A 22,054-nucleotide genomic window follows, 5' to 3' on the forward strand; every position below is an offset into this window, starting at 1 on the left:
TTTGTTATCAGTGAAAGTAGAAAGTGTAATTTTCTACAGGTTTCTGTGCAGAAGTGAGAAATTAATCATTATTTCAATGAATTCCCAGTCTTGCATTTGTTTAAAACAATTTTATTTATTTTCTTCACTGATCATGAGTCGTATTTTCCTGATATGGGACAACAATATGGATCGTCGAGAAGGTTAATTAATGTCCTCTGCTTGCTTTCTTCATTAAACCATCCATTTAGATAGTTTACGTGAGGAAAGAGGGAGCGTGAGCGGGTAAGGAGTTGGGCTAAAAGGAGGGGGAGGGACAGACTGGATTAATGGCGAGGGATTATGGGAGAATGGCTCTTTTTGGGGTGGTGTTTGGGGGGAAGGGGAATCGAGCATTCATGCCGTGGTGTACGTCACCCTGAGGACTGAGTCAGAGTCAGTCAGTCGAGTCGGTCAGCGACGCAAGTGAACGTGTGTTGTTGGTGCACCGGACATGGCTATTCAATAGGTACCAGACTCCAGAAGACCGAACTTTTTACAAATGTATTGTGTTTTTTATTAGTGATTCGGTGTTGATCTACAGACAAAGAAGTTTTCATTGTTTCGATGTTGCAGTGTTTTGACAGAACTGTGTGGTACATTTTGACCATCAGTTCGATCACCCGCATAGTACTATGTTGTGTTTATATACCTTGCGGGGACCTGAAGCATTTGTAACACCTGTGCCACGTATTGCGCCAAACGTTGAAGGGTGAATGTACGGTTTTATATATATATATATATATATATATATATATATATATATATATATATAATGAGCATGCTTATTGTGTTCTATTATGCGAAAAATTCTTTGAATTATTTTAATTATACACTTGCTTGTATTTAACCTGCAGATTAAGTCAGTGGTGAAGGAATAACCAAACAAGCCGATTGTAATCGATGTTAACAACACCCCATTTGTACAGATATTTAGGTTGTGATATGGACCTGATTATCATGATAGTTTTCTGTTTTAATATATCCAGGGGAGGTGAATGGGGTAGGGGTATTTATCGATAGTACTATTACACTAGACACTAGCTATTATTTTGGGTTTGAATGAGGACTTTATCATCATAAGAACTGTTATATTCTCAAAGCCTTTCATAGGCGGGTCTCTGCTTTCATTTATGCTTCAGTTCTAATTTCCTCCGGGCTAAACCAAGGTGGTCGGCATTATCTTGTACACCATCTCAAAGGCCTTTGCACGAAGGATGTGTAAATGTTTAAGAGAGCCAGCTACGGGCTGCCCTAGAGCAAAAGCTTTGAGCCAGCGCAAGAGTGGCTTAATCTAAAGCAGTTTCCCAAACTTTTTCAGGCTTCCAAATGGAATTTTAGCACCCCCTCCCCCGTTAAACACATGCGAGCATTTTTATTTTTTTTTTTTGCTTCAAATTGAAACCAATATTAAACACAAAAATGTATTTCACAAACAATACTTAATTTGGTGAACCATATTATTTGGTCTTCACAATTTCTGTTAATGGGATGTGTGCTTGGTTCAAGGATATGACTTTCTCCACTTCAGGCTGGAACTCACAAAGAAGTCCCTGATCCCCACGTTCGGTAATTGTAAGTCTGATTCTTAGGCCTAGTGTTTATGACATATTTTCTCATTCACATTTTTGTAAAAGCGAAAAAAACAAGCTATTTATCTTTTAAAATCAAATGCTCTTAATGCCACCCTGTCGCCCCCAAATATCCCTTTTTGCCTCACCGTCTCCGATATCAATCAAATGCCGCCCATTTTGGAACCACTGACCTAAAACAACCAGAGAGTCCCCCTCCCAAATGGAGGCAATTGAACCAGTCGGTGAATGTGTGTGTAAAGATTGTCAGTAGAGATAAGCCAAGGTTGTTATGTACTATGTAGGGGTTGTTGAGCCAACCCACCTTTATGATCTCGAAGTGTGGATGTTGCTTGCGAATGAAGAAGTAAGGTTGAAACTGTCAAGATGAGTATGCAGCGTAAGAGAATTTTAAAGAGTGAGAAATGTGGAGATATGTAGAGGTGGTAAAATAGTTAGCAAAGGGGAAAGGCTGGATCAGTGTACTTTGAGTGGTTTGGTCCTGTGGAAAGAATGGGAAATAATTGGTTTGTGAAATGTGAAAGGAGTTTATTTTTCAGAAATATAAAGGGTAAGGGGAAGTGAGTGGGGGGAGGGAGGCTTGGAAAAGGTAGGGTAGAAAGGGTACTCAGCAAGCCGAGAGTACGTGCAATATTGAGATGAATGGCGCATTGTGTGTAGGTTTGACGTGATGCTGGTGGGATGCATCTGTGTAGGTCTAAATTGCGTCTAATGTTGTGGAAGTTTCACTGCACTGGGATTCATCCACGATATACAATAGGAATGTGGCTTATACTTTTCACATTTATTCGAGATATTGAAATCAGTCCATTGCGCTTAAAAGGAAAGGAAAGTGAAAGAGAATCGATAGGTGAATAATGCAGAATGCTAATATCGCCCCGATACCTGAATGTCAAGCAAAATATTCGCCTGTTGGGGAAGCAGCGTGTGAGTGCGTTTGTGTTTTCACTCCTAGTCAGTTTTATGCTTAGGCGTACATGTATATTTGTGTAGTTCAAATGGTCATATTAGAAGTATGTTGTATTCAAATGATTATTGCAATATACACCTCTGTGCTGTTGTGGTGCAAGCCATTGTTCAGTTGTTTGTCGTGGTCCAAATTTAAAATATATGCAGTTTCGTATGTCCTCCATACTGATAATTATTAGTGCCGACTCCCTACGACAAGTGTCGGGTTATCAATCATCTTATTGTTTCGGAGACAAAGTACAATATGGCATTTTCTTACACTCATACACACACACATACATAATGTACATTATATACGTACTGTATATCGAAGTGGGGTGGATCCGGAGGGTTCAAGTGTTTTGGGACAAATTACAAATCTCATACTATTTATTTTTATACTAGTTGTGAATTACCGCATTAGACTGACTACCAGGTAAACAGTTCATTGCTTGGGTCAACAGAGGGCCACTGGGGATTAATGGAACTTGGCTTTAAGCGCTCCAACTCCTCTAGGAATCGAACCAAGGACATTTACTGCCGAGGCGATTGTCATGACCACTGGAGCCCAAATTCATTATATATATATATATATATATATATATATATATATATATATATATATATATAGCAGGTCAGCAAATACACATATAAAACCTTCAGGGGATGTCCATGATACGAGGTGTAATAATGACAATTTATTCAAAGAAACGTTTCGCACATTAAATTCTCTGTGCATCATCAGCCTGAAAGAACATAAAGACACATTTATAAGTAAAATACAATAAAAATGCAAAAAATCAGGAATTCACATATACTAAAAATAGTCTTAAAATTATATAAAAGAACAAAGTAAAAAACAGGTTAAAAGAGAATAAAACAACCTGAATTTTCCAACATCAGGAATCATGCCTCTCATTGCAAAATAGAAATACAAAAAGAACAGTTTTCCATAATAGATCATGTCAAACAGCCTGACCATTTAACTACTCTTGAGTCTTTATATATCAAGAGGCTTGTTCCCTCCCTCAACAGTAATACGTCCTCAGCAACTCTGTACCTGGCATAGTTGAAGTCATGTATTTTAACGTGTCATAGTTCATTCCATCTTCTCTCCTCACAATGAACGGTTGGTGTCTTAAGCAGTCTCTTTTAACCTGTTTTTTACTTTGTTCTTTTATATAATTTTAAGACTATTTTTAGTATATGTGAATTCCTGTTTTTTGAATTTTTATTGTATTATACTTATAAATGTGTCTTTATGTTCTTTCAGACTGATGATGCACAGAGAATTTAATGTGCGAAACGTTTCTTTGAATAAATTGTCATTATTACACCTCGTATCATGGACATCCCTGAAGGTTTTATATATATGTATATATATATATATATATATATATATATATATATATATATATATATATATATAGTGTCTGCTGAGATAGCTGCTTTCTCGGAGAACAACTTTAAACTAATACCAGAGAAATAACTTGATTCCTTTATAAGCACTCTGGTGCTATAGGCGAATGACTAATAATCACCAGGATTTGTTAATTCCCCTCGGAATCGTGTGTCAGTTTTTCGACCGATTCATTTTCCCTTTAATGATGAGACTACAGATTGATAGTAGATAGATAGACAGATAGATTGATGGATAGATAGTTTGACAAATAGATGTAGCTTGAACCGAATTACAATCCAGAGGACCTTGCAAGGATATACAGCTTTGTCCGAAACTACTCCTGGGGACGTTTCTCGTGAAAATTTAACGTCCCATTTCCCAAAAATCTAACTGGATAATTCTTCCCTTCAGGTAACTGTAGGAGCCGAGGGGTTTTCTGCTTGAATTTCAGTGATAACTGTTCACCTTTGATTGTCCTTTCTCTGCCCTTAAAAATGAAATAAGGGAGACATACGGATATAACTTTTCATTTGGTCTAATCATGACGTGGACTGGTTACCACAAATGAATGGCCGGTACTGTTGACAGTGAAGACCTTTTTGACCCTTGCTGATGCCTGACCTTTGGAGTCTTGCTCAGGAGGTAGTGGGTCACAATGATGCCAAAAAGGTAAACATGGTGAATGAGTGGGCCTATTTTAAAGGATTTTAACTCATGATAGATTTCTCCCGTTGCGTTTATTGTATCTCTCTCTCTCTCTCTCTCTCTCTTCTCTCTCTCTCTCTCTCTCAGAAGTACGTCAAGCCCGAATTGGAGAAGTCGTCGAAATACAGCGGTAACCTTGAACTATCAATGCCTCCCTCAGATATCTTCAATTATCCACAAGGGATCTAAAAGCCGTATTGACTGCACATAACCGGTCTGTCGTGATTCTCGTTACGTCGTTTTTGTCTCTTGGTCGACTAAACTTTTGTTTTCTGTTGATTTTATCATGATTTATCATGTTTGCATAAATAACCCCTGAGTTACTTTTTGCTGGTATTTTACAAATAGTACAACGTTTGAGACGGTTCGATGAAGTCTCGTGTGAGTTTTCAAGATTTCTTGTATTTTAAAGCCCCTTGCGGGTTAGTGCCGTCAGTGGACCTCGTGAGGTGCGCTGTAGGCATTACTTAAGGTTCTTTGCAGCGTGCCTTTGGCACTTAGCTGCAACCACGTTAGTTCCATTTACTGTACCTCATTTCATATTCGCTTCATCTTACTTTCCACCGTCTCCTAATGTTACACCTTTCATACCTTTTGCTGCCCATTTCCGTTTAAGCGCTGAATGACCTTATAGGTCCCAGTGCTTGGCCTTTGGCCTAAATTCTATATTCAACTCAAATTGTATTTTAAGAATCGTATTTAGCAATATGATGTTTTGGATCATGTCAAGATTAGTCAACCCACTGTTTATACGTTATCTATATATATAGATAACGTATATACAGTATATTATATTATAATATATATATATTATATATATATATATATATATATATAAACAAAGTGGTATAATCTTGTCTTGAAAAATAGTGGGTTCGCTAATCTTGACATGAGCGGATATTTTTTTCACATAAAAGGATGGTTTCATTCTGAATGAATAATCTTGCAGTCATTGGAACACTTATTACGCAAAGGCATATTGTTTCTTCACATGGAAGTCCTTTACTGTTCCTGAATGGATGTAAATCCAGCCCTTTGAAACTACCACTATTCTAAAGTAGCCCTGATAAGTTGTTACTGAATTTGACTGCTGCAGCATTTTAACCTCAAAGTACAGAAGTAACGTCACGGACTTTGATGTCCATGCAGAATTAGTTAAATCCTGGCTGCCTTGATTTTGCTCAGATTTTTTATGGTCTGACGTTTGTGACTATAAAATTGCGTCCACACTACAGAAAAACATAGTAAACGCATGTCGGTAACTTATTGTGTGAACGTTACAAACAAATTAAGGATAAGTTCACAACTTACTGGTAATTGTATTGGTACTTCTAACCAGTGCTTATGGTCGTTGACTTGTTTTAAACTTGTTTGTGATATGGTAATGATAAATTTCGGATTTGCGTTTATGACATGTTATTACGGTAGTGTGAACGTATCCTAAGAAGTCCTACTACGGCCTGATTTTGTATAGGTGAATAGGACAAACTACATATGCCAAGTTTTGTGACGATTCACAACACCCAACTGAGTTGGAATATGGGACGGGGTTTTCTTGAATTTTAAAAAGTTGGTCCGTCTCACCAGCTGTCAGGTTTCGAATATGACGCTTAACTTGACGTCCTAAGATAGCAATTCTGGGTGCAAAGAAACCCTCTAGTGTTGTGTATGATTACACTGGTTAAATTTGGATCAGTTGACCTTTTGCCAAGGTGATAAGACCAAATTTGGATATTGGTTGGGGGCTGGATTCTTGTTTGGCTTTCTTTAAATTATTTTCACCCTAGTGACATTTCGTTTGTGATGATGTATTGGGTCCTCGGGCAGTCGGTTCAGATAACGGAAATTATAGTTTATTTTGTATGTATATATAATACATGTATGTAAGGTAGACGGAAGTATGTTCATGGGAGCATATCAATGTATGTTCCATAGCATGCAAGGAAGGGGACCGCGCTAGTACTTTTTAGGTAGAGCGGACTGGGGCATTGTGGGTAAACGGTGAGATGCAGATGTGTGTATCTGTATATAAATATATATATATATATATATATATATATATATATATTATATATATATATATATATATATATATATATATATATATGTATATATATATATATATATATATATATATATATATTATATAATATATAGAGAGAGAGAGAGAGAGAGAGAGAGAGATTTATATAAGTACACATAATATTGTATATGTTGGCATAAAATTCTTGCAAAACTACTTCTGATCAATTCCCTCTGACTTTGTCGATTAACGCGGATATTTTGTATTGGTATCAAGATTAATAAGATCCCAGGTTATGTATAATATAATAGGACCCAAGTAAAGAAATAAGAAATAAAACCACGTATCGATCATAAACACTTTGGAACGAAGGGCCTCGCTAATTGAGAGTCATAATGTAAATAGAGGTTTCTTGAAAGTGCTTTTTATAGCGGTTTTGCAATACGTTCTTTGAGGAGCGCGCCATTTTTGACATTTAAAAATGACCCGCGTTGAATAATACACGTGCTAGTTTAATAGCAGTTCCATGTTATTTTTATATACTCAGAGAACTTTATAAGTAGTTTCTCTGCTATATTTTTTACCACTTGACTTTACCCGTCATAAATGGTAAAGCAACGTGTACGTCGTTATGCGAAGTGGTTTATAAGTAAGAATATAATTAGATGGACAGTTCAGCGCATATTCATTGGGTTTCGAATGTGCGTACATTTCCAAATACTGTGCGTATTTTATTATGCTTACTCCTTTCATATCTAGGTTTACTAATAATTTCTTTTGAACCCCAAGGACCTCACTTGTTTTTATTGAGCTTCTAAGAATCTTCAGTACTTGGTTTGCAACATAGTAGTTTGCAGCATAACAAACACTGACTTCTTGTAGTGTCTTTGTGTATTTTGATTGGGGATAATGAAAATATTATCTGTTCGAATTGGGAAATAGGTAGTCTTTTTACGTAATATCAGACGCCATTGTTACGTGGACGCGTAAGAAGATTAATAGTTACTGAAGAATTATTAACAACACTTAATGACAATAATAATTTATGCAATTCTTTAAATTCTCCCATGATCTGTAATTACGATAAATTGGGGCAGTTTCTGGATTTTGAATCGCAAATATCAAACGCGTCGTCGAATCAGGGAATTTGTTTGCTCTCTCGTGAATTAATGTATTTTTTTTTTTCGATACTCAAAGTATATTTTGACGTTTTACATAGAAAAGGGGAGCTATCCGTTTGAAAATAATTTACCTTCGATTTTGGAATAAGAGTTCTAAGTGCTTTTTATGAATGGTTGTGTGTAAACATTTGACGTCTTAGAATTATTATCAAAATTTTAATAGCAGAACTGCTTAAATATCATATATCTTATCGTTATCATCATCATTGTTTTACATGGATTATTTTATTCGGGACCGTTTATTTGTCGGCTACTGATTTTTCATAACCTATTTTTCTTATTAGTATGAAATGATTTCGATATGAGCAGAACAATGTTAATAAAGGTTACTTGAGAGAACATTACTGACAACTGTAGCGGTATTCAAGGTAGGGTTCAAGAATGTGTTGGCAACACTGTGTATACTGAAGTAGTAACTTGGATAGGTGGTCATGACAACTGATACACATTGCGTTGAACTGTGTGTGTGTGTGTTTGTGCGTGAATAGGTTGGTGTTGGGACGGTGGTCCGCGTTCGAACATACGTAAAACAGATGTTTATATCGTATTGCATGCGATCTCCCACTCTTAAGACTTAGGTTTTATTCTTTGGGGAGAAATTATATATTGACAGTTGATTGTACGATGAAATAGATTACAGAAGGATAATGAGCGCAGGATACGATTCTTAATTGAGCTAGTTAGGTAATCGGGGAGCGTAAAGGGATTTATAATTGTTAAAAGTACTCTTAGTCGTTTTAATTTTACGTGGACTTTGAGTATGAGTAAGGTCCCCTTCGTAATGATGTTCCAAAAAGCCTTTGAATTACCTTTTTTTTAATGTTTTTAATTGCACACAGAACATCTATTCAAACGCTGCAGTAGTGCTGATTCTATATTAAAAAGTAATATGCATTATGGTTCCCACACTAATAGTGAATGAATTAGTGATACGTGGACTGAAACTCGTGCTTAGAACTCTCTTCACCGATAAGTACTCGACCAAAGGCTGAACTCCTTAAAAGACTTAACACGAACCATGAGCCAGAGTAGTCTCAGTTTCCCGCTAGGGTGACGGGTCTGTGTCACCCAGTCCCTGGCAGAAAGGAAGAAAGGGTAGGGGAAGTGACCTTTGCCCTCTCCAGTTTCGTTATCGGCTGTCGAAGCCTTAAAGAGACCAGAAGTCTCCCAGACACTCCTAAGAAGCGCTGCTTCGTCTCTGCACAAAAGAAATTCAGTTTTTCCCTTCAAGTCTTATTACGATTCATGGCAACTGGCCCCCCATAATTCGCCTTGGAAACACACTCAAATCGCTGGAACGATGGTGGAACGCAAAGCAGGGCGCAGGGGGGACTCGCCCCAATCCCGGGAAAGCCTGGGGTCCTCTGGCGGGTCCGAGGGCTCTGGACTCAATGGAAGCAGAGTCTTCACGGGGCATTCAACGCTGCCTTCGTCGTCAGAAGGGTATGTATTGTGATTCCGTGTACTTGTATAGGCCTGTGCGTATCATAACTTTTCACACACTATTAATATTGAATAATTTTTCTCATGTAACTTTACAAGCAGTATGGAATAAATTTTTCGAGTAAATTTAAAAGTAGTATGGAATAAATTTTTCGAGTAAATTTAAAAGTAATATGGAATAAATTTTACGTGCAACTTTATAAGTAGTATTGAATAAATTTTTTTCGTGTAACTTTAAAATTCGTATGGAATACATTTTTTCGTGCAACGTTAAAAGCAATATTGGATAAATTATTTTCGTGTAACTTCAAAAGTAATATGGAATAAATTTCTCGTGCAACTTTAAAAGTAATATTGAATAAATTTTTTCGTGTAACTTTAAAAGTAATATGGAATATATGTTTCGTGTCAATATAAAAGATTTATTATTTCAAAAGCACTCATGTTTTTATGCACTTCGAACTCACTCCTCCTACAAACGCTTTCAAAGACTTTTGCCAAGTCATGTACTTCCTCTTCATTGTCACCAGATTTTTCGTCGGCGCTTACTTGAAACCTCTCCATAAAAAAAAAAAAAAAAAAAAAAACTATGCTCCTAGCTTTCCTTTATAATTTTGAGATACACAATAATCGCTGTATTTTCAATCATTATTAAAGCAAATTTTCCCTGATCATGATCAGAATGTAGAAGAATCATGGCATTTATATGCGTATTTTACATTCATTTCACCCAGTTTCGTATCGCAGTTTAATTTTTTTTCTACCTTCAGAATTACTTATCGTTCATATTATAGAACGTTCATGCCAATTTACTTCGAGCATTAAACTTCCAAGATTATTCGTTCGTACGTCATTTATGTACACACACATATATGTGTATATATATATATATATATATATATATATAGTATATATATATATATATATATATATATATCATACCAAATTGATAAATACAATACCTTCGCTTAAGAACCATTTATGTTTATGGCTATAATATCTTAAGTTATATTTAAGTTAAAGCAATGTGTCCATTCTTATTACTTTTAGTCTACGTGCAATGTTGCACGAAGGGTGAATATATTGTACAAAAAGTTCAGAACATGAAATTAACAAATCAATATGCAAGAATGCAGGAATAAACATGGAATTACTGAGTGAATTGATTGTTCATTGAATTGTGCATCATATTATTCTTCAGGAGTTTTATTGCTTCTTCAAGACTTGACGTTGAAGGTCGAGTTTGGTTGAATGGAGCTCTGTGTGTGATTTTGATTCGAGTTCGTCATAATTCATACTTTCAGCCTTTCATTTACTCATTTTAATAACACAAACTGTGGGATGTCTTGAATACGAATGAATGCTCTTTTGTTTCTTTTGTTATTATTAAGACATGTTATATAAATTTTTTTGGTAATTTCCATTCTATCATTTTTCGTATTATTTCTATTTTTTAAGTTTAGTCTATAACTTTCGCATTATGGTGTTTATGTCATTTATGCGAATAAAAATCATACTTACGTGATATTACGCCCTCTTCAGGGCGTAATGCTAGCAACCTCCACGCAAAAAGACACCGGGAACTACTAATTAATAGGAGTTGATACCCTGTGGAGCCACCAGTATTTAGGGTAAATGATGTATAGTAGAAAAAAATACATATATATATATATATATTATAATATACACACACACACACACACACACACCCCACACACACATATATATTATATATATATATATATATATATATATTATATTATATGTATATATATATAATTTCTAGTATAATCATTTCCCCTCAAACGGGCAGAAAAAGTAGTAAAAAACTTTAGGAAGTCGAAAAGTCATGGTGACTGTAACTATATATATATATATATATATATATATATATATATATATATATATATATATATATATATATTGTTACATAACGTCACCATACCTCGACTTTCTAATCTAATATTTTTGGATACTCTCTCCGCCGGAAGAAGTCTCCAGCTCCGAAAGATGGTAGTTTGGTTTAATTCTGAGAGCAGTCTTGTCATCTGTGTGGGCTCGATTCCCAATTGAGAAGTAAAATTTCATTCATTCATTTCTTTCGGATTTTTGCTGAAAATGTATATAAAAATATAAGATCAAATTGTTAATGGGTTAATTGTATGGCCGTTCTATTTACACACACACACACACACACACACATATATATATATATATATATATATATATATATATATATATATATATATATACATATTATTATATATATATATATATATATATAGAGAATTACTATATATATATATATATGCTATGTATATATATATAGATTAGATATATTTATATATTATCTATATATATATGTATGTATATATATATATATATATATATATATATATATTATATATATATATAAAAAACAATGAGGATCCAGTTTACTTCCTTCTAATTGGAATTACCAAATAACCAAATAATGTATATCTGAATCACGAAAGTTTCGAACATGATAAATGCATAAATAAAGGTATAAGCCCCGAAGGAAAGTGAAACAAACTGGAGTAGCTGCAAGATCTTTTGACTCAATGTCCTTTACTTAGCAGATTGACTGTCTGCTAAGTAAAGGACGTTGATTCGAAAGATTTTGTAGCTACTCCAGTGTTTCACTTTCCTTCGTGGCTTATACATTTATTTAACCAAATAATATCGAGTGCTGTCATATGCCTTTTCGATCCCATCCTAGGTGTAGCAAGTCGTTATAAGAAAGCAACCCTTTTGGATATGCAGAATTAACTAAGCCTTTATGGCAAAAATCAGACACAGAAGATTTGACAAAGAACTGGGTAAAAAAAAACGATGTATTCGGTATGAATTTTGAGATTTTCCTTAAAAAAAAAAAAAAATATATATATATAATATATACATATATATATATATATTATAATTATATAATATAAATAATTAATATATATATATATCTATATATATATATATATATATATATAAAAAGCTCTTAAGCCCCGTCCACACGGTCGAACTCTGTACGATTGACTTTGTTCGATGGGGCATCAGAAGCGGAGACATCGGGTAAGGTTCTGACTTTTCCCGCTTCTGACGTCACATCGAACAAAGTCTGCTGGCAAAGTTCGACCGTGTGGACGGGGCTTTAGACTTTTTGCAAATCATTGACAGAATTCTTAATAAATAAGAATGAGCATGCAACATGACTTTCATATTGAAGAAAGAGTATTGTTGACATAAATCACAAGAAAACACCCGTGAGGAAGTACGAACTAGGTATTTCCCAGATAAATTGGATTTCATAAGAGCAAACAAACACCGTGTTTAATTTCTCAGTAGCCGGGGCATTTGGATCAGTCTAAAGATATATTTGTGTTACTTAGAGACATAAATCCATTAGCGTCATATTCTCCATTTTTGCCGTAATGATTGAAAGCAATCACGCAGACCCAAGTGTGCTTGGGCAGTTTTTCTTGCTAAGCGCTCTGGAATCACTGTACGACATTTCGAGTCATTATTGTTAATTGACTCGTGGACGCAGTGAAAATTGACTGGTCATTTTTTGTGGATCTGTATAATAATTACAGTTACTTGCAGGTATCTTACTTCTTGTGTTTGTCTTGTAAAAATATACAGTTGAACTTCTGTTCCGTTGCATATTTAACTGGCTCTTGTGACGAGGGTTCATTTTAGCAAGAAATGCAACTTGTGATCAGTGAAACTGACTTTTTGATCAACTGTCTAAGGAAAACGAATGACAAAGTATGTATGACTGGTATGAACACCGCAGTTGCAGTGACTTCTGTGTGTTTAAAGACATTGGAGGGACTTCAGTTCCCCAACCTTCATAGGGGAGCCTCCTATACTTGTACGTAATCACCCACAAATTCCTCTCATGGATAAAAGCCATTGAAAAGGTCTCTTAACAAAGGTCTTCCAAAAGCTTAATCAGTAGCAGATGACGGCACTCTCATTCTTTTTTATGGCCGATTACATGTGAATCTTTAAACTTATTTAGCACAAAAAGGCTGAGCAGCGTAATGCCTATGGTAAGCATGAACACAGGCAAACATTGAAATTAAGACTCAGGACCAGCAAGAAGAGCTGGGTTCAATTCTCGTCCAAGGTGGATCGAGTTAGAGCCCATCCATTAAATTCCATCGTGTCAGTTTGGCCTAATCCTGAAATATTTACTTGGTAATTGGTCAGTTGTGGTGAGCCGCACCCAAAAAGTAGGGACGTGTAAGACTAGAGTAACCTTATCCTTAGACTACCCGTAGAGAACTTGTAGATTAATGTCTTCTTCAATAAATACTTGCTGTTCTTGAAGAGAAACTGCCATTTATTATTGACGAACAGCAATTACTGGCGCCGCGTCGTCGCCTGACGAAAGTACGTAGTTCTGTCAAATGATATAGCCTGACGATGGTAACCAAAACTTAGGCTCTTGCAATCGGTGCCGAACCTTTATCAAGGTAATTCATTGTGGTGAGGTTGAATGGATAACCACCTGATAACATACCACAGGCTATTGTCAGTTGTAAAGACAAAAAATGAGAACGTGTGGCGTTTAAGAGGTGCACAGTACTTCAATTCTTCTGGGTCTACCTGGAACTGGAAATAGTGCCATAGTGTTTACACATCGCGTGTGTGTCTTTTAAAAAGCTTTCAAGCAAAGTGAAGCAAGCCCGGGGCTCTTGTTAAGTCGATAAGCGTGAAACGCTTCTCTGTCTTTGTGATAAAAGTTTATTTTTGGTGATAGCTGATAGTTCGGGTTGTATATCCAGCATACCCAATCAGTGGTGGGGGTGCTCGTTGAGTTGAGCAGCTGTGCTGGACGTTTTATCTTCATTGTGAGAAGAATAAGAGCGAACGTTTCAATTACAAATGTTTTTAAAATATGCAATAAGAGCTAACGTTTCGTTACAAACATTTAAAAAATCTCTGAATAAAGACTCAGGCTTATTTGATTAACATTACACGTGTAATACAAATAATGAAAAATTATGGTTGGTCAAAAAAAAAAAGCAGCAGATTTTGTATGTTAGTGTACATACAATGCAATCAAATGTCTGATTACAAACTTCTTGAGACGCACAACAAAGACGTGATCAAAAGTATTTACACTACATTCTGAAAGAAAAACTGTATATAAGTGAAAAATTATGGTAATTCTTCAAAGGTACAGCGCCTATTGCTGTGTTTATTCAAAAACGACGCAGCGCTTTTTGCTGTTGAGTTCATTTGCTGCTCCGTCTATAAAAAGAGAACTCTCAGTATGATTTAAGGATGAAGAAATGTAAAACTGGATAAATGGAAAACGCCCACAGGAAAGGGGTCATCACCACTGACCAGGTACGTATGTCGGACTATAACTTATTTGATGGACATTTCGGTGAAGAATCCATCTTAGCAAGGATACATTTGATTCTGAATTTTTTTCCAAATTACAGCAATAATCAGGTGATGGAATCTATCGTATTATTTTATGTAGAATTTTATAATTGGAATGGACCTTTGAGTTCATTCAGCGCTGAAAGGGAAATTGAGAGTGAAGAGGTTTTGAATGTGTAACAAAAGGAAAACCTCGTAGTTCCTCTATGAAACAAATATTAGAAGAGGATGGAGAGTAAGGTGGAAGAAAGAGAATATGAACGGAGGTACAGTTAAAGGAATAAAAGGAGCTGCAGCTTTGGGCCGAAGGCTCGCTGTAAAGAACCTAAAGTCATGACTACTGTGTACCGCATGGGGTGCACTGATAGCTCTACCCCTTCCACTACGGGGAGCGCAGTTTTGTCCTTATTATGATACACACCGACAAGAAAATTGCCGCAAAGAATTTTTCTTTTTTTTCTGTTGTGGTGGGGTGGGGGGGGGGGGGGGGTGTGTTATGGAGACACAAGAACTGATATCAAACGAAATGACGATCATATACATACGAAAATAATTAGAACAAAAAACAAAACATTCATGTGTGTGAGTAAAAAGTTAAGTATATCTTGGTTTAACCAGACCACTGAGCTGATTAACAGCATTCCTAGGGCTGGCCAGAAGGATTAGATATTTTTACGTGGCTAGCAACCTACAACTTATTGTGGGATCCGAACCATATTATATCGAGAAAGTAATTTCTAATCACAGAAATAAATTCTTCTGATTCCATGTTGATAGAGCGGAGAGACGAACTCGGGACTATTGAATCGGTAGGCAAGCACGTAAACCCCTCGTCCAACGAGGAGCTATATCTGCGAGTATATAAACGAAAACTGACTTTGGAAAATCAGGACTAGTGGCACCTTGCCGCTTCAAGGGGACACGGATACCTTTTAAGAAATTCATCGCGTATACTACCGACAATGTCAGTTTCATTATTCACATAAGAGTTCGATATTCATTTATGTGTGTGATATTCATAAGCAATAGTAGAACCGCTCCTGTCAATCAATCAGTCAACACTGAGTTTGCCCAGTCTTTGGAGGGGTGACAACCACTGAAACCCTGTTCAGAAAATATATACTTTGAACTCGCAACATACCTCAGGAGTCTGATGGATGCGGTAATGAGACGCAGTGAGGATTAGAGAAGCCATCAGTGTGACTGAAATTTGCAGTGGCTTCAGAATGCTATGAGAATTTCTGAGAAAATAATTTAGTGTACATTTTTTACCAATTTTTTTGCCACAGACAATGAAGGTCTTGGATCCTAGGCAGATTTTGTTACAGGAAATCGAGATGCAGACGGGACCAGAGTCTACAGCAATCCCGATGTATTGGAGCACCAGAATGTAAAATTCAACATCACAGAATTTGGGGCGAAAGAACCAAGCCATCACGAACTTCACACGAATAATTCAAAGCGAATCAAATATACAATACGACCTTGGGTCTCATCAGCACGAAAGCGACGTCACACAACTGAATATTTAAAAGAAGACGTTTGGAGGGATACTTACTGAGAGGTTACGATTTTCAAGCCTGTTTATATTAATTATTTAGATACCGATAAACCTGTTTGATTGTCGCTTTATCATTTGGGATTCAGATAAGCTGTACGAGAACTTACAGTTAACCTTAGTTAACCTCAGTTTGTAAGATAAATTTTTTTTATAAAAATAATAAAAACTCAGAGAAAAAAATGGAATGCTATAGAAGAAAGAAGTCCTATTTGCAGGTTTTATTTCACCAATGAAGACTTGATAAAGACCAAAATTGATTGATTTTTACAACGATTTTTTTAATGGGATTGCGCACCGACTTGTTTCAAAGTTTACTAAATACTCTTATTTAGTAGTTAATTACATGAACACAACTTGTTAAATATTATTATGAAGTATAGATATGTCTTGTCCAATCTTAAATAGATTATAGATTTTGTGTGTAGTCGTCATATTGTAACTGGTATTATATAAGCGTATATGAAAAATATATATGGGGTTGTATATGTTAGAATCCATTGTAAATGCATTGTAAATGCTTTTATTAATAATTATCCGAAGAGGTGGTTTCCATTTCAAAGGGTACTGTTAGTTCTGCTGAAGAAGCTGGTCTTCTCCAAGAGATAAAATCCTTTACTTATCAGTTTTTTTTTTCATCATCGCTTATTTGGGGAGTAAGCCTACAAACTACTTTGTCACTGCTACTGTTGTTGTTGTTGTTATTGTTATTGTTCTTGTTGGAGGTAGGAAAGGTCTATGGAATAGCCTAAAAAGGTCTGAAAAAGGTGTTTTGAGTTAAAGATACAGAATTTTAGGATAGGATAGTTATGATTTATTAGAATGAAAATATAAGAAGTAAATAATGTGCAAGTTAAATAGTACAGGGAAATCATTTCTGATAAAATATAGCGTATTTATTTTAATTTTCGCTAGTGAAGCAAGGCTCCGTGTTACTGTAGATTTTAGCACCTTTTGATTTACGTTAAAAGTTAGGAATTTAATGTTTACGACTTATGCATGAGGGGAAAATCTAGCACGTGTCCCAAGTAAGCTGGAGGTCGGATCACGCCTTGTTTGTTTTCAGTTTTGCCTCTTGTCGTATATAATTGCGTGGTGCCAACGTATGAAAAGTGGATATAATCAGGAGAGAATTTTTTGAAACTATTACACATTGCATTAGGACATTAATTTATAATTATCGACGTCGATAACCTTCTTCTGGAAGGTTATATCAATCCGTCAATTCACGTCACGGGAAGGCTGAAAGGGCCACAGTGCTTTGCCTATGATTCATTATTCGTTTAATCTACCGATCAAATTATTATCAACGTCAAAAAATGGTCTACGGTACCATCATTTATGACAATGCTATATTGGTCAATGATAGAAAGACTGGCCTCTAGGTGGACATGTCCGATCTGAAAGTGAAATATCGCTTTGACAGATGTACAAAGTTAATGACCAGTAATTTTATTTTCTAGAATCAGTACCATCGGGTCCATTCAGTCAACTAACTTAAATAATTCAACTCGGTCATATAGATCAGTCCCCAAGAACCTTCTACGAAAGCAAACGCAGCGGTCCCCTATTTCACCGACCTTCATAAAGTATTGCTTATTTTAAGGGAAGATCAGGCGATTATACCTGATGGTGATCGGAGCTGTCCTTCGTGAGACTCACAACAGATGAAAAATGTCAGATAAACTTTGCCTGAAAGGTCACCTGAGTCAGCCGAACTTCACTCTCACCCCTCGCCCACCCTCGTCATTCTCTCTCTCTCTCTCTCTCTCTCTCTCTCTCTCTCTCTCTCTCTCTCTCATCATGAGAAATGTTTCTTAGTAAGAATAGAAGGCGTTCATCTTCAGCAGTTTATGTATTTTGTATATTCAGTATGCTAGAAAAGTATTACCCATGGAATTTTTTTTTGGTGGGAGTGAAAACTTTGATATGCGTGAAAATGTTTTTGAATGGTCTTGCCGATTATCGGCGTAATTCTATATAGAAATATTATCATATATATATATATATATTATATTATATATAGTATTCATATATATTATCCTATATTGTATATATATATCATATATATGAATGTATGTGCGCGTGTATGGTATATAAAAGATTTACACGCACACTATATATGTATACATATATATATATATATATATATATATATATTATATATATATATTATATATATATATATTTATATATATTAATGAAGAGGACAGCGAGAAGACTGGAGATCATTTCTTCTTTTATTGACACCTACGTTTCGGGAATCCTTTCCCATCTTCAGGGCTATAAAATAGAATTAATTTTTACAATATTAAAAAGTATACTAAAAATAACCTAATAATTATAAGAAATATAGTTTGTCCTTAAGCTAAAAGAAAAATAAAAACTACAAGGTGACTTTAAGCTAAAAGTAGATTAAAACACTGAATAACTTAGTAAAAGTAAAACGAAAAATAAAAATTGAAAAAATAAACAAAGACAGCATTCTGCCAGACTTACTGTTTTGCTTTTAGATCAGTTATTTTACTAAGTTATTCAGTGCTTTAATTTACTTTTAGCCTCTAGTCACTTTGTAGTTTTTCTTTTTTCTTTTAGCTTATTGACAAACTATTTCTTATAATTATTATATATGCAAGCACACACCCGTCCCATTAAATCAGCATTCAAACAATAAGTTATGATGATGTTTCACCTCCAAAGTAAAAAAGAATGTGGAATAGCGAAATTTCTCTTGAATCGTTTCAGTGACTGATAATTTGCCAATGACACATCTCATAACTATTGTCATTGAGTAACGTCTCCATCTGTGGAAAACTTCGGTAATATGAGAAAGAGGGTGGACGGCAAATCCTGACCCTAGGATGCTATGTACCGACTCGAAGTTAGCCCAAAGCAAGACTGTGTACCTTCTGTCTGCATTGGCTACTTAGGTAAAGGCCAGTGGCGAGATTCTTGTCCCAGGCTGGACGACGGCAGGTCTGAACGTGGAATGTTGTTGCAGCAAGCACGGTAAAAATATAAGGATATGCATTCCGTTTTTATCTTTAAAGATATTAAATATATGAGGTGAACTCATTAAAACGGCCAGGAGTTCTAGTAAAATGGAAGCACTTCTTCACAGAACTCAGTGTCATAACACAGAGTTATGTCATTATTCTTTCGTAAGGGGATTCACTGTCCTTTTATAAGAGGACCAGTCTTCATGAATAAATTGCTAGGTCGACGAAAGCACCAAAAATGAAGAAGGAGTAAGATATCGTCTTTTTAGCTGCTTATGCTATTGACTAGTACAGTTACAAGGCTTCATTTAAGCATCACTGCTCATGATGTTTGCGCAGCCTGTGGTGTTTTCTTCTTAGAAGCTAAAGGTTGACTGCTATTGAAGCTATAACTATATAAAAATAAGAGACAATGCATTTTTTATCAGATTTTTAGTAATTTCATCCATTCATTTAATTGCAGCCGGTTATGATCTGACAAAATTCTGTATGGTATCCTATTATGAATTTCCAATATGAAGTATGATAAAAGATATGCTTGAATAATATTAGGGAAAAATAATCAAATTGCATGCTCATTCTCAATTTATTTTCATAATTGGTTTGCGCTTAATTGCAAAAAGCATTTGCAACAAGTACGATTGCATGAAGGAAAAATTAGTTCATTTAATTTACTTTGAGGTTCAGGGTATTTTAGAATACAAATTTCTACATCACACGGAACCGACCAGATCTTTTAAGGTCATGACCACTGGCGAAACTCTGCCGTCAGTGCACCTCATTCGGTGCAATGTAGGCATTACTTAAGGTTCCTTGCAGGGTGCCCTCGGCCCTTAGCTGCAACTACTTTCATTCCTTTTACTGTACCTCCGTTCATATCCTCTTTCTTCCATCTTATCTTCCACCCTCTCTTAACTATTGATTCATAGTGCAACTGCGAGGTTTTCCTCATGTTACACCTTTCAAACCTTTTCTTTGTCAATTTCCTTTTCAGCGCTGAATGGCCTTAGTTACCCCAGTGCTTGACATTATGCCTAAGATCTATAAATCAATCAATTATATTCATTTCTTATCCTTCGTTGAACTGTGACTAACGGTTGTGTTCCCTTAAACTACAAAACATGCCTGGCGCTTCTCCTTCTCAGAGGTCATTTTGATATGTAGGAAAATGTATGAATTAGCGTACGTGTACTGTCACAACTTTCATGTATGTAACCAGCTTGGTTTTATGATGTGATTGTTCATAATTAGGGAATTACTTTATTGTTACCTCGTATTTTACCAGATATAAGGCTCTATGATCCGAACGAGCTTACGAATTTTAGCTCGTGCACGATAAATATCGAAAACATAACCAAAGTATTTTTGTTTCAATAAGCCAAACTTGATTACGGAAAAAGTCAATACGTATGTATTGCATGTATTACTAAATGACGAAGGTAATGACTTAGACTAAAGGTACAAGCCTACGGGAATAATTAATAGGTACCCTGTTTCTAGCGACCGAAAGTTATAAGTTATAAAGCAGCTTGTTATGCTTTCAGGTAACTCCAGAATTGCTTAATAGTCTATTAGCAGTTCTCTGCGAACATCGTCCTTAAGAGTTTAATTTTTCATAATATATTTATGACCCTCTATCTGATGGCGATGCAATTCTAAAACGTGGCCTCATCACATTCAGATTTCACATAGCATCATTTCCCTTCGACTCAAATTGAACCATTTCCCTCACTTTTGAATAACCTTGGATAATGGTGATGTCATACCTGTAGTATAGATTCCACATACCAGGAATAGAACATCGTCATTATCCCGTGACGTGCAATGCGCCAAGGAAACAGTCAGGCAACGGCAATTAGTGATAACTACCTCTGTGACGACGCCACTTTCCATCTGCATGATGGGATTTAGTGTGATGATGTCCCACTTTTTTTTTTATCGCAAGTTCTTTTGCTTTGTCCAGATAATTTATTCACATAAAAAAGACACACATACCTATATAAATGTATCTATATAATTATATAAGTATAGTTATATTTGTACATTATATTTATATATATATATATATATATATATATATATATATATATATATATATATATATATATGCACAAAGCATGGCTTACTGGTAGAGGTGCTAGCTCTTTGCTCCAGGAGCAAGAGCCCGTGCTGGCACAAGGCCAGCTTAATCTTCAACAACAAAAGCTAAGCTCGCATTAGCAGAGAGTTTGCTTTTTAACCTGCCCTACCGATACCAGTCGATTAAGCTGTTATTGGGTACTAGGGCAGGTGGAATCAAGAAAGGGCGGGAGTCTAATAGGCTCATCACTAGAGAATATCCACTCCCCGAAAAGATCAGTCACACGCACACACAAACACACACACACACACACACACACATTTATATATATATATATATATATATATATATATATATATATATATATATATATGTGTGTGTGTGTGTGTGTGTTTGTGTTGGTCTGTGTGTGTGTGTACATGCATACATGCAGTGTGTTTGTAAGACAATTTGTTCTAATTACGTTTTGAAAAATAAAAGCTCATTTACGTTGCAATAATGGTGTATGCTCTCTCTCTCTCTCTCTCTCTCTCTCTCTCTCTCTCTCATCTCTCTCTACTCTCATCTCTCTCTCTCTCATTTGTCTTCCAGAATTCCATCTTCGCCATGAAAGGCTCAGGCTGTAGTTTCACAATTTCATAATTCATTAGTTGATTTAGGGCGGGGGAAATTCCCATATCGGGGAATCCAATT

The 22,054-nt window shown here is 35.6% G+C and overlaps 1 protein-coding gene across 10 annotated transcripts in view; it reads left to right on the forward strand.

The window, feature by feature from the left end:
• The first annotated feature begins 390 nt into the window (after positions 1 to 390).
• Positions 391 to 22,054, forward strand: part of LOC135215441 (kinesin-like protein KIF3A) — a 169,455-nt gene continuing 147,791 nt past the window's right edge. For 9 of the 10 annotated variants that reach the window (XR_010314686.1, XR_010314685.1, XM_064250102.1 and 6 more), the window contains exons 1-2: positions 391 to 487; positions 8,709 to 9,312. Coding sequence is in view for 8 of the 10 variants with exons in the window: in XM_064250102.1 (XP_064106172.1) it covers positions 9,170 to 9,312 (143 nt within the window). In the remaining 2 variants the exon portion in view is untranslated. The remainder of the gene's footprint in view (positions 488 to 8,708; positions 9,313 to 22,054) is intronic. The other variant, XM_064250112.1, reaches the window with a different exon arrangement.

Source organism: Macrobrachium nipponense, chromosome 19 (assembly GCF_015104395.2).
Source record: "Macrobrachium nipponense isolate FS-2020 chromosome 19, ASM1510439v2, whole genome shotgun sequence".
Taxonomy (NCBI): domain Eukaryota; kingdom Metazoa; phylum Arthropoda; class Malacostraca; order Decapoda; family Palaemonidae; genus Macrobrachium; species Macrobrachium nipponense.